The 14,243-nt window shown below is 37.3% G+C and overlaps 1 protein-coding gene across 20 annotated transcripts in view; it reads right to left on the reverse strand.

Moving 5' to 3' along the window:
* nav3 (neuron navigator 3) overlaps window positions 1-14,243 on the reverse strand; it is a 288,447-nt gene that overhangs the window by 31,738 nt on the left and 242,466 nt on the right. For all 20 annotated transcript variants that reach the window (XM_089127018.1, XM_089127023.1, XM_089127022.1 and 17 more), the window contains 3 exons: window positions 13,571-13,939; window positions 12,261-12,392; window positions 131-251 (listed from right to left, as the gene is read on the reverse strand). In XM_089127018.1, coding sequence (XP_088983144.1) covers window positions 131-251; window positions 12,261-12,392; window positions 13,571-13,939 — 622 coding nt within the window. The remainder of the gene's footprint in view (window positions 1-130; window positions 252-12,260; window positions 12,393-13,570; window positions 13,940-14,243) is intronic.

Here is a 14,243-nt window from a genome sequence, read left to right on the forward strand (position 1 = left end):
TCTGACAGATGGCTAAACTTTTCTTACTAGCCAAAGCAAAATGTCCAAATCACTCAGTCTGTTCAATCTGCTGTGGCCTACTGACAGACTGCTGATACAAAGCTATTTATAAAAATGTGTGTATGCACACCTGTGCTGCTTTGCTCTTGCGAGATGTGATGCCGGAATATGTTGGTGGATTCAGATCGTCAGTGCCGATGTTATCTAAAGTATCACTCAAACCACTGCTGACCGAACTACTGTCATCCCAGCTGTAGAGACAGAAAGAGAAAAGAATAAAACAAAATTGTAAGCAGAAACAAAAACGCAAATTTTGGCGGCTTCCTTACTTATCGTGCCTGGTGACAGGAAATAGTGTACAACTTTTAAATTGAATAAGGAGATTATTAGTCTGATTTATGAAAAAATAAATTCCCTTGTGGAAATGGCCCATTTGATTGTTTTTAGAGAAAGTTTGTCCCCACAAGGTTGATCTTTTATTAGACCTTGCCAAACATTCATCAAAAGAACCCGAACTGATAATATGATTGCAGTACACCTTCATTCATATTTCAAAGCCCAGTTACTGTATGTTGACTCACTGTCACCATCTTATTCATATGATTTCTCTTAATTAGTGTTCTCTGTGTCTTGGCACTTCAAATCTCATTAACTATTGACAATATTTCTCTTTTCTCCACAGTCTTCTCAATTTGCCAGATCATGTCTAATTAATGAAGGGTATTAAACAGTAGCTTTAACACCCTCGACTTTGTTGACCCAGTTGAAAATCCTAGCTAGGTGTGAATGCATATGAAGTTATTACTACTGCCAAAGCAGAATTGTACGGGCTTGTGTGACATGGCCCAGTTCATTGCAAACTAATTTTCTGTCTAAATTAGTTACAATTAGTTAAATTGTAAACTGATATTTATCACCTACTGTCTTTCTCTTGGTCTTTTCTAAGCTAGCTCTGTTTGAACATGTTTGTGGATGCATATCCTCAGCTCTTCAGATATGATCATATTTTGTATTCAACTCTCTCATGACTATTGGCTATTTGTTATTCTGACTAAATTGACAGCTATATCGTCATGAAATCCATTTATACAAGACAATACTGGCATTTACAGAAATCTGACATAAAAAGAGATCGAAATATTCAACCTCTTTCATTATGTCAATTTCTGCAGTTCAATTATTCATATCGATTCTAAGATGCTGAGTAATTCTTGCAAGATCTACATCTAAAATTCAATATATTCAAGTCCACCCAGGAGACGTTCATGTCCAGGACATTTGGTCTTCCTGATGAAACTTTTGACGAGCTAGAACATATTCTCTCTTCACTTTTATAATGTATGCAGGGCAGAGCGGGAAGGAAAGAAAACTTTGAGAGGCTGAAAGCGACTGGATAATAATTGTGAGAGACCCTGCAGGGCTCTTAACACCAGCATGTGGGTGTTTCTGAAGATTCTTGCATTAGAAATAGGCTCGGTGGGTGCGAGTATGAGCGCAATCACACTAAAAATATCATTATTGATTTTTCAACAGCCTTGTTTCTCCCTTATTTAACTCCAGGAGCACTTGACACATTTAGCTTAAGATCTGATACTGTTATACAATAATGTAAATTAAAGATTAGAGATGACACAACATATATTACACAACAGATCTATTCTAAAGTCTGATTGGATGAGCATTTGAAGCCACTATAAAAAGTTCCACATACATTTCACTGCAGAAATTAAAGCTGCGTGAACACAATATTAAACACCAAACAGTAAGACAAATTGACTATACTTGGCAGAAAATTATTTCTTATGATTCTATTGCTGATGCCACCACTTTTACTTAAAGGGATAGTTCACTCAAAAAATAAAATTCTGTCATCATTTACTCATATTTATGAGTAAATAGATATGAGATATTTAAGATCTGACAGCTGTGCAATCGACACTTCAAAAAATGTCATGAAGAGATCGTAAAACGAATCCATATGAATTGAGTGGTTTAGTCCAATTTTTTAATTTGAAGAGACACAATCTTTATATGCTTTATATAACGAACAGATTGAATATAGACATTTATTCCCATATAAACATTTAACAACTCACACAATTAGGGTAAACAGAAGCTTAAGTTCGCTTGTTTTACTTTTTCATTTCATTTGTTTATTACTGTTTTTTTTAATGTCCAGTTTTATGATGTTCTGTTTTATTGAACACTTTTCACTTTTATTAAATTACAAGAAGAAATTGCACTTTTATAAAGTGATAGTCATTGAACTATTATAGGAAATAATTACATACAATGACCATGAATGTGATTCCATCATTTAAGGGAGCAGCAGACACAATTATCTGAAATTGTGATGTCAAGCTTGAGGTATATTAAAATCTATCGACAACATCAACATGTGCTTGTCTAAACTGCTTGTCATGTGCTTTTCAAGAGTAAAATTACTGCATTTATCCAGAGTTTACACACACACATTAGCAGCTAATGCTTTAACACCTGGGAAGAGTTATTGACTTGTTGGTGCTATGATGTTCTGGTAGTCTTGAGTTCAGACGAATGTGAATTGAAGCTGCAAGTGGACCACCAACACAAATCAATAACCAGGCCAGCTGACAATTTCCCCTAATATGCACTCTGCTGAATCCTTACCTGCCTGAGAGATTTCTAGGGCTTCCTGCTTTCTGTGCATTCGCCCTCCCACAATGCACCAGTAAACATCTGAAACTGTGGTACTCTATCTTAGTTGGGCATCCTTTGCCAGGAGGACACTTTTTGGCATGGGCTCACTGGTTAAGGTCACCTTGACAGTCTTGTTTCCACACACCTATGTCCCCGCTGAGTTCTCCCACTGCTTTGAGAGAGTGATTTCAGCAGGAATGTCACTGTTGTACAGCCAGAATGGTGGCTAAACCTTCACTTCTTGTGACTTCACAGGATGCCGCAAGTAGGAAATACATGATCTAATTTTGGCTGTTGGTCTTAAAAACCTTTGGGGTTTGAATGTTTCATATTCTCAATATCTTCAGTTTCAATACCATTAACATGGGCACCATTTCTCAATTTTCCTGTTAATTGACCATGAGAAATGAAATGTGACAAATTTTATTGAAGCACATTGTCGATGGAAAAATGAGTTCCCCTCTAGTGCAGTTTGAGATTACATGACTTTAAAGTCAGATTTAAACAATTTGACTGTTTAACATGCATTTCTTCACTTAGAAGCAAATGCTGTCTTATTATGCAAATTTGACATAAATCATAAATGTAATGATTGTTTACCAAAATAAAAAGTGATTCACCAAAAATATAAATTAATGCTTTCATGAATAGGGAATAATTACCTCAACATTTGGCTTTTTGGATTGGAATTTGTCACAGTTCTTGAAAAATGTACATTGTTCTTGAAAAATGCTCTACAGACAGTGGCGGATCCTGGAATAGGCAATATACAGTAGGCAGGTTAGTTGGTAAGAAGACATACTTCTTACTTAACCACTGCTGTTTTACAGGGCCACACGTGTTGTTACAGTAGGTCCAATCATTCTTATTTAAACTGAATTGTGACTTATGAATTGATATCTAGCAGATTTTCTGACCATTTCTGACCATCACTTCACTGTCCTGTCCCACATATAGCCCACTATCTCTATGGATAATATATCTATGAAAAAAAGTCTTTTCCTGTTAAAAGCCAGTCCAAGTTAAAGTAATTCAAGCACTAAATTGTGGAGGATGCAGCAGACTACCACAATATGCCATACTTTATTGGGACTATACATCAATATTCAATTGTGATTGAGATAGGTTTTTATAAGAACAGTCAGAAACAATTCTGCTAGCAGGATAGACCCCAGAGAGCTGCCCTAAAAGCTTGCCCATATGGGTTGAATATTTTATTATTTTCTGTGCTGTCATATCTGTGATGTGACTGACGGTCGGACCATGTCCTTAGACACCGGTCCATTTATGACAGCAATACTAGTCGAAATGCCTACACTTGAATCACTTGTATATGTAAAACATGTTGATTTTAGCACCTGTGATTGGTTGGCCGAATATCTTCCATGGCTTGTTCTTTTTTAAATTAAAACGCCTCACATTATGAGTGGCGGCATTCGCTTGATTTTCACTCGATGTTCAGTGCAAACGTCCATTCAAGCGTACAGTAATATTCTCATGCAATATTCAGTGTTGAAAGAACCATGAAACAATAACACTCAATAAAGCCAGATTTTGCGTTCTACGTGGATCAAAACAAATCAATTTCTTTATCACTAGCTGTGTCTATTGGTCTGTTAAATATGTTTCATGCTGTGGCTTAATTATGGCAACGCAACATATTTCCAGAGGAAATTAACCATCGTCTGTATGGTTGCATAACGGTCCTATTTGTAGCAACCTCAACTGAGTGCATTCAAATGCATTTTTTTAAGAACATGTAGCCATCAGCTATTCATTTTCAAGTTAAACCCAAACACTTAAGTACAAGAATTCAAAGATTAGCATAAGAAGTCTTAAGGCCACGACACCATGCAAATTATTTTTTACAGAGACAATCTGCTATCCAATGGTCCCCAAAGGAAAAATGTACAACAATTAGCAGTCTGTGAATGATGACACAACATAAAGAATGATCGAATTTAACCCAGTAAATCTTATCAACATACATTTGTAATGAAAACAAAGTGTTCTGTACTAACCTAAAGTTAATATCTAGAGCCTAAGCTGTACATTAAAACAAATGGTGACCAGCCTGTTAAGAGTCACCAACATACCAAAGTATGTCCCAAAACCAGTGATTGATGACTCCAAAGTGAGCCGAAAGGGTGAACACTAACTCACCACCCTGCGATTGATGCTGTCTGGCTTTCTGCAAGCTGCCCGTGTCATGCTGTAGCTCCAGGGGAGGAAGAAAAAGCAGAGGAGAGGGGAAAAAAGGAGGGGAAGAAGATGGAGGAAGATTGCAACCCACCTGCTTGGTTGCGAAACACGGGCTGGAGGGAAGAGAGCGACATCTCGCCGCTTCTTACAGCTCCACCCCACCCCCCACACCTCACCCCTCCCCAGGGCCCATCATGCACTCTGAGAAATGCTTCAGACATCCTCAACCAACTGGGGCGTTGCCAGAAGACACAGACTCCAATCAAAGTCAGAGTCAGGGTCAAATTTGAAGTTGCATGCTGGGTAACACAAGGGAAAGGATGCACAATGACCTTTATGTGCTGAACCTTTGGAAACTAGACATATCTGACTCATAATAATACCTTCTTTATGTTCTTGATTAAATAAATGCATAGTTGCCATAACAAGATGCGTCATTCAAGGTAAAAAAAATAAATAAAAATCAGCTGTTGTATTTGTACAGCTAAATTAAATCAGTCTGAATAAAATGACCTTGTGGAGGCAGAGTATGACAATGCCATCTTTTATGAAAGCAGGGACAGTCAAACGTCACTCCACTGGATTGAGTGAAAAAAAAAATGTGTTTGACTTCTGCATTGCAGAGGAAAGCGACAACCAGTCGCAACCGAAATCCGCAGAACTGAGCTGCAGATACACCCCTTTACTTCTGGAAATCAATACACTGGCACCACCAAGGGATGTCTACCTATTTCTCAAACAGACAAACACACATTCAACTGCATTCTTCTTCGGTGTGTGACATCTAATGTGTGGAAATGACAGATGATGAACATGAGTGTGGTGATTGTGAGAATCACTACAGACATATATACACACACACGTTGTTGGGTTTCCATGTTTCATGGGGACATTCCATAGAAAAAAAAATGTTTTTATACTGTACAAACTGTATATTCTATCAGCCAAGAATATAAACCTAAACTTAGCCATCACATACATTTAATAAAATACAAAAACAAAACAAGTATGATTTATAAAAAAAAATGGCCCCACAAAGTCAAGGAGTTTGGATTTTGCCATCTTTGCAGACACACACACACTCAGTTTATGTCAATGTGCAAATGTGAATTATGAACAATTATTGTGAATTAGTAATAGTTTAGAGATAATATTTTTAATAATTACATTTGAAGGTGCTTGAAGGTGGTCTCTTGCCCAGGGTGTAATTCAAACTAGAACCGCCACTGAAGAAGAGGATCTTCATATTTAGGAACTTTGGCATCAAACCCTTGAATTAGGCATTATATAATGTAGTAATGTAGGCCAGTTTTCTGTCTGGGCACTAATGAAGTCTTGTTTGTTTATGCGGACAGTGTTGCTGTTTACATCCCCAATGCTCAATCCTAATAGTCCATTACTTACTGACTTTGAGCAGTGTTTGTCACCAGCAGAGTATTCCTATTACATCCATTATCTGAACAGATGCACACTGTCTGCATGAAGAAGTCAGTTTTAATCCCAAAAACTCAACATATTCTACAAGGAAGAATGGCTTAATTCTTTTATCATTTGTTCTAGAAAAACATGCCAATTGTTTTGGCATAGATGGAGTAGCAATGGTCACTCAACCATGCTCCTGTATTGATCAGGACCAGCACATCAGAAACATATAATGGTGTTAAAAATGACCATGTCAGAGCTGCCATATCTGATTCATTTCTAATTTCCAACGTTGTACAAAAGGCAGTATACTTCTACGTAGAATTGACTCACAATTGATTCCAGTGGAGTTTGCTGTTAGCATGTTGCGAAGTTAAATTTATCCAAAGCATGTATCCAAAAAACTACAAATCATGCACAGTATACATAAATATTGGGTGAAACAGTCCATTTGTAAACATCCTGAACAATTTGTATTCACGCTTTTCAGTTTGAAAATTTGTAATAAAGAATGGATAACAAAATCTTAAAAGGTGGCATCATTTTGCCTAAAAGTGCTGTAATGAAGTAAGTTTTGAAGTAATGCTAATGTGTCCACATCAAGTTTAAAGGCACATTCTCATCAATAACTATAAAGATAACTATAACAATAAATATGTTAGCGTCTACACCAACACAGAATAACATACTGTTTATGATAAGTGCACTAAAGTTGTTGTCTGCTGCTTTAAATGTTTATGCTCTTTAAGGCAGGATGGATTCTGATTGGCTGTCAATGTTTCATTCATCACCTGGGGAAAAAAAAATACTCAAAGATTTTGTTTCTATAGTTGATAGTTGTGGTGTGTAATTGCTATTATTTTCCCTTTAGCCTTAAGTCTTACAGGTCAACTTAGAATTAAAGACACATAAAGGACAAAAGGGAATAGTGAAATACTGAGGCAGCACTCTTCAGGGTTTATCCCAGGTGAACACGCAATAATTACTCTGCTCTTCTGTAAATGCTTGTGGCTTGAAGTTCAAAACTTGAAAGTGCTGAACAACAAAATCAGTATCTGAGCAGCTTTCTCTATTTAGTTACTATTTAACATCCCCGGGGAGTTAGAAGAAAGGAGATTAGGAACACCAAAAACAACCTTTGAATGTTGCAAATGAGGATGGATTAGTCAGAAAATACTCGAGAGTAAACAAAACGTTATTAACCTGTTACTATTGAGGAAAGAGACCATGTTGGTTGACCTCAAACTGTCTAGAGTCCGATTATGGTGGATTTGGTGTACTTTGATGGATGGTTTGACTGCAGCAGGAAGGAAACACAACCCAGAAGGCTGGCAGGGGGTCTGAGCATGAGGCGTCATGACATGGGATATTGTCGGATATTGCGAAGTGTTCCTGGAGACTTAAGGGTATCAAAAGCACCTATCAACTTTTTAATCAGCAATTGATTTCCTTCGTAAAATGTGATTTTCTTCAAATACAAATAAACGTTTTTGACCCATGTTCTGAAAAACGTCTTTGAGCTAAATTGGTCGAGCTAAATCAAAACAGGCTAAATCTACTTGATTGAATGGACTACTAACACCGAGCTTTGTGACACATTTTGTTTTTTGAAAAAAATTACACTTTTTTCCAGTTAGGTATATTTTCAATGTGCTCCAGGTTGACTAAACGCCAGTCAGAAGATTTAAAAATCTGGACATTAAGAATTTTCCAAACTCAATGGAACATTTCTATTTGCAATCCCTTTTTTCCACTAAAATGTATTTATAAATGTAAACAGATAATGAACTCTGATCAGTAAGAGAAAACATTGTTAAATAAGAATACGAGCACCGGACTGCAGCAGGTTAGTGGAGAAATACTGTATATTTTTTCTCCACTAACAGTTGGAAAGAAAGTTTATTTATAGGAACATCTCAGCAGGATCAATATAATTCATATTAACACACAGAGAACATGATTCATTGTTTTAATCAAGTGTCAGCCATAAAACGCAGTAATAATCTGTTTTCTCATGAGTAGGAATAAATAAGAAGAACGCGGAAGAAGTTGTGCAAGTAGTCCATTACATTTTACAGAAGACAATGAACAAACAATGCATCTTGTGCGTAAGACAAGACAAAAACAAGTATTTAGCACAATCAATGCAGTCCGACTCATGAATAAATCGTCTTTTGAGATGCTTTGTCTAGTAAATCAGTCAAAAAGTCTCAAAAACTTGTGTCAGATCAACTTAGGAAGTTACTGAACTACCAATAGTTTCTTTGCAATAAAAGGGTGGTTTAAACATAAAAACATTTCCCTTTTAATCTAATAGTAAATAATCAATAGTGAGTTAAAGAAGCAGCTTTTGTGAACAGGGCAAGAATAGTCATCCATATTAAGCGGGCAAATTAATTTCAATTAGTGAGTGATTTCCCGCACCAAATGAGACAGTAAGGTGACCATCTATAACCTGAAAGAAATCCATGACTCTGTGATACATTTCACTGTGATGAATGAAGGCGCATGAGGCCGACTCATGTCTTCAAATACTGAATCAGTCACAAAACCTCTTCTGTCAAATAGGAATCTTTGTCAATGACTGTAAAATCAAATCACTACAAAATCCTCCCGCTGTTTACCACAGAATGACAAAACCACAGATCATTTTAGCATCAGTCCTTCAAACAGATACAAACCCTTTGCTCTCACTCCCTTCTCACGAATAAACACAAACCGATCCCCAAAAGCTTTCCTTTCAAGAACAAAAATGCCGAGCAAGCTGTCATAAGCAGCCGGCCTCGTTCTCCGAGTCTGAAAGTGAAAGGTTTTACTTATTCATCTCTGCGCGCCGCCGTACGGGTCCTGCTTTCTCAACCACAGAGCTGCCGCTAGCCATGCCTCATCTATGTTGCATGGTGGGTGTATTTATAGCCAAAGACTTTTAGCAACCATTGGATTAATCACATGGCATCACCACAATGAGACATGTATAACTTTTTGTCAGACAAGCAATAAATTCCCACAACATTCAGCCTGCAATGGCTTTATGACAGTAAACTGACCTGTTTCATGCAAGTCAGCACAGTCTTTTGTCTTTGTAATGAATATTATAATAGGATTACTAAAAACAACACTGTGAGATTAAGATTTAGTAGCAGCAGTAGCCCACTTTTATACTTCAGACCGGATTTCTACGAAGCGAAATGACTGCCATTATACGGGGGACGTGTTGCTGTTGGCCGGGACTGCATCGCTGCTTATTCAGCAGTCGGAGTTTTAAAAGGGCAACAGCAGATTGAAATAATCTCATTTTCCCCAGCCTGAGGGATTCAAACTGAGCTACACGCCACAGCAGGAAAGAGGGAGTGAGCTTTGTTTAAATGCCCAAATCTCAGCAGTCACACTCTTTGAGGTACTACACACAGATGGCTGCTCAAAGCATATGACAGCCCCAATTACGCTACTACACACTGCCAATACGCAAACACGCTACTGGCTTTTTTATTCAAACAGATGAAACTTAGGGAGCTTCCAGCATGTGAAGCATCGATATTGCTAATATCAGTTCCATACGTCGACAATTCAACCTTTGCCTTGATGCTTGTGTAGGCTAGTTCAAGTCTGAAACGAGACTTGCAAATGTTGCTAATATTGCAAAATAATCTACACTGCTCACGTCTAGGGAAAACCCCAAACTTAAAATGTAATATAATGTAGAGTAATATAAAGTAATGTGATAGGATAGGATAGATGATTAAAGGGATACTCCACTTTTTTTGGAAATAGGCTCATTTTACCACTCCCCCAGAGTTTAAAAGTTGAGTTTTCAAATACATTCGGCCGATTTACTGATATTTAGAAGAATATCAGTAACCAAACAGTTTCTGGTCTCATTGACTTCCATAGTATATATTTTTTTCCTACTATGGAAATCAATGGGACCAGAAAACTCTGGGGTAGTGGCAAAATGAGCCTATTTCCAAAAAAAGTGGAGTATCCCTTTAAGCGTCATTTCAAATCCCTAACCCATAATCCATAAAACCAAAAGCAACACTACTGCTATATTAAAAACAGCATACATTTCCACATATTTTTTTTTATTAATTATCAGTATTATTCTGATTTCTGCAGCCAAAATGTGATGGGTTTAGCTGTAGATTTTAAGTGCATTGCAAGGAAGAGTCAGAGACGGACTGGAACGACATTAAGCAGCAACTGTAATGAGTCCCTCTGGAACCTCCTGCTCTCTCCACCCTATAACATCATATCGCACAGAGAACAAGCGCACAGGGATCATGTTTATCTTCCCAATTAAAGCTGGTAATTGGTCAGGGAGTCAGGGGTCGGTGAAATACTAACATATACGTAAAACACACAGGTACTGACTACTAAACATTCAGTTATCATTTTGAGCAATAGCATACGCGAGCTGCTATTAAAATAAACGGCTTAGAGAGTGAAAGCTACAGTATACGAATTGGAGAGAAAGAGAGAGAGAGAGAGAGTAATTTTACAATGCCAATCCAGAGTAGCAGGGGGCCTGAGCTGACAGTTTTTCTCATATCACATCCCCTCTGGACAGGTAGGGTTCATTAGTCTGGGGACCGGGACCTTCAGCACAGCTGATCCTTATCCACAGAGTAACTGACTTTTACCGGAGGCAAGACTAAAATACAGTGCCTCCCTGAGGCTTGAGACTGTGCCGTTGCACTGAATTTTTGGTTGGGAAAAACACTTGACACTGATGAAGAAAGGAAACGGCGCAAATGGCAAGACAATTCCAAACCAAGAAGCAGGTACTATAGTCTCACAACATACTGTTTATTGTATGTAAATAAATAAATAAATAAAAAAAAAAAATTTACATCGGGGCTTCTCATTGAAGGAACCACTTTTGAGGAACTACTAGGAACAAGTAAACATATTGTTTAGCACACCTATATTTCACATTTACATTTACATTACATCATACATACAGTACCTAAACGACTTGTAAGAGATCTACTATTCTGATATCTTCAATGAGACAATGAGAGTTGATATATATATATATATATGAAGAGTTCAGATGCAAAAGCCTCTAAGTGCCGTTTGAAATTTTCTTCTAGAATGATCATTTTTATCAAGCTCGTATATTTAAGTTCAGTAATTTCACTTAAATGGCAATGAAGATTACCTATGAATTGTGTCATATTTTGGTTATACTGCATATATATATATATATATATATATATATATATATATATATATATATATATATACATTACGTAATAATAAAAAGGCTCAAATTATTTAAATCTGCTTGAGGGCAGACAAGACGTAGGTTTTGATGTGACTGGCAGGCCGCTATGATACCGTATGGACCTCATCAGTTAGAATCACTCCCAGTCATTAATGGCTGTTCTCATCCAGCACAGATAGAGGCAGGAAGCAGCTCACTGATCAAAGGAAAGTGGTATCAGCTCCGTCAATCGCTGAATCTCATTCATCACCTGACGGAGGTGATCTGATCTGAACTCTGCTAAAGTCCTCAAAGTTACATTCATATAAATCACTTAAATTATTTGAGCTTCAGCTAAAAAAAGAAAAAAAAAAAAAAGAAAAGATTTATGGGTCCTATTATCAAATGACACAGTGAAAGAGACCAGCAATGTAATGAACTGTAATATTTTGCCAAATTTCCACAGTTACGGAAAATGTGACTCGTTCATTTAAATCTTGTCAGAACTTCTTACTCTCTTAAATGAGCTTTCCCCTCAACCGCTCAGCACTTGGCTCTTTCATAGCCTGTCAGAGACCTTACATGTGTGGAAATCCACTATCTCTACTCTTAAATCACACAGTACTACTAGAATTGTGGATGCATATATTTCAAATATTACAGAAAACGTTAGCACTTCCTGTAATCAGTCAGGAAATACATTAATTGGTGAATGATTACTTTTTGTTTGATTCATAACAGGACGTCTTACCTGTCTTCCCCTTGCATCTCTTTGACTCCTTTTTGAACGACCTCTCGAGTTGGCGTCATCTCAGGTGGGCGACCAACATTTCGAGAGTAAAGGTCGACATTCCGAGAGTAAAGACCTCCGTCTGTGTGATACCTTAATGGTTAAACAACAAATACACAGTGAGCATTTATCTGGGGGTTTGACAATGTTGGTTCTTGCAAATTTATGCAGACGCATTATATTGTATATATATATATATATATATATATATATATATATATATATATATATATAATCATTAAAAACAAAAAGAGCTAAATAATTTTCTTTGTCAAAAAATAGAAATAAAGATGAAAATATTTAAGAAAAAAATCATGACAAAATTACTAAACCTAAATATTAAAAATAACTTGAAATTAAATGAAAGTGATTCAAAATTATTATAAATAGTATAATAGAATATAAATAACAACAAGCCGTTGTGCATAGATGCAATCATCATTTTTACTTTCAACTTACAGTATGTAATGCTTTTTGATGAGATTCAGTTAATTAAATATATGCCATAGAATAGCACTAACGTTCCGATATTTAGTGCAATACTTCTGCAAATTGCTGTCTTAGGCAGATGCACTGCCTGCAGGTTTGAGCTTTATTGTATTTAGTATCGCCAAATCCATTGCTTTCATGCGAGTTTCTTCAGGTACATGGTACACACTTTGGTTCCCTTGTGAGTCGGTCTTTTATAAACTTAATTTCTAGAGTTCTTTTTCTCTCAGTCTATTCATCAGCATAGAGACAGCAAGGGCAGAAGCAATAGTGCATCACACAGTGATGTATACGTGACCCTGAGCTATTCCTCCAAACAGAGACATATGATGGTGGAGTGTTTCTCACCCATATAATGATATTGAGAAACAGCTGTACTCCCTCTTTGCTTTGATGGAATGAACATAAATGTTATAAATCAATCTTTTTTTTTAAGCATTCTCTTTATGAACACTGCATACAACAACAGAAAAAGTGATTGATTGTTCGACTGGCCCGATTAAACTATGAGATGTAGAAGAAAAAAAAAATCAATCTTCAAAACAGTTGGGCTGCTTAATATTTTTTGTGGAAACCGTGATGCATTTTTTTCATGATTTTTTTATGATTAGAGAGAATAGCATTTATTTGAAAAAGAATTCAGATAACATTAAATGTCTTTACTGTCACTTTTGTCCTTGCAGAGTACCAATTAAGCATTCATTTCTTGGAAAACACCCCTAAAAAGTATTGTTTTTCATGGTTTGTTATCCAATATGGTTTCTAATTTTGTAGTTTCTTACCCACTGATATCGTCTGCATGTACATTCTTGGCGAGTATGTCCCCATCACTCCCGTATCCGGTCACGTCCACCTCTGGCCCCGCTTCAGAAACCCCACCTTTCTCTCCCGGCTCTGACCCTCGAACCCCTGAGGCCGCCGCTCTCCTCAGGGGGGCAGTGTATAACAACCTCGACGAGTCACCGTAGCGACCAGTGGTGCCAGCACTGGATCTGGGCGGGGTGAAGCTAGGAGCATCGCCGGCCTGAAGACGAGGATTGGACCCTTGGGCGAGACGCCAAGACATGGGGGAAGAGCGGCTCGAGAGGGCAGGGAGGCCACGACCGTTCACTTCTGTAGTTACAGTGGTGTCGAATGTTGTCTCAAGGGTACTGCAAAGAAAAAAATGAGGAAGAGAAGGAGATTAGAGGAGAGATTTTGGGGACTGCAGACGTATTTGGGTAATTAGATCAATATCCTGCTTCTGAAACAGCTGACTTGGCATTAAAAGGCATAAATATCTAACACCTGTGCCAAGGTGAGGAGTTTGCTTGACAGTTTGAGGGCCAATCTGTACCCTGCAATGCAGCAAAGTTTCTAAAGTAAAGTTTGGAGTTTCAAATATCCACTTACTATTTCAATGGTGCAAAAAAAAAAAAAAAAACAAAAAAAAACATTCAAACTGTGTGACTTACA

This window comes from Pimephales promelas, chromosome 24 (assembly GCF_988280905.1).
Source record: "Pimephales promelas chromosome 24, fPimPro1.hap1.1, whole genome shotgun sequence".
In the NCBI taxonomy this organism is placed as follows: domain Eukaryota; kingdom Metazoa; phylum Chordata; class Actinopteri; order Cypriniformes; family Leuciscidae; genus Pimephales; species Pimephales promelas.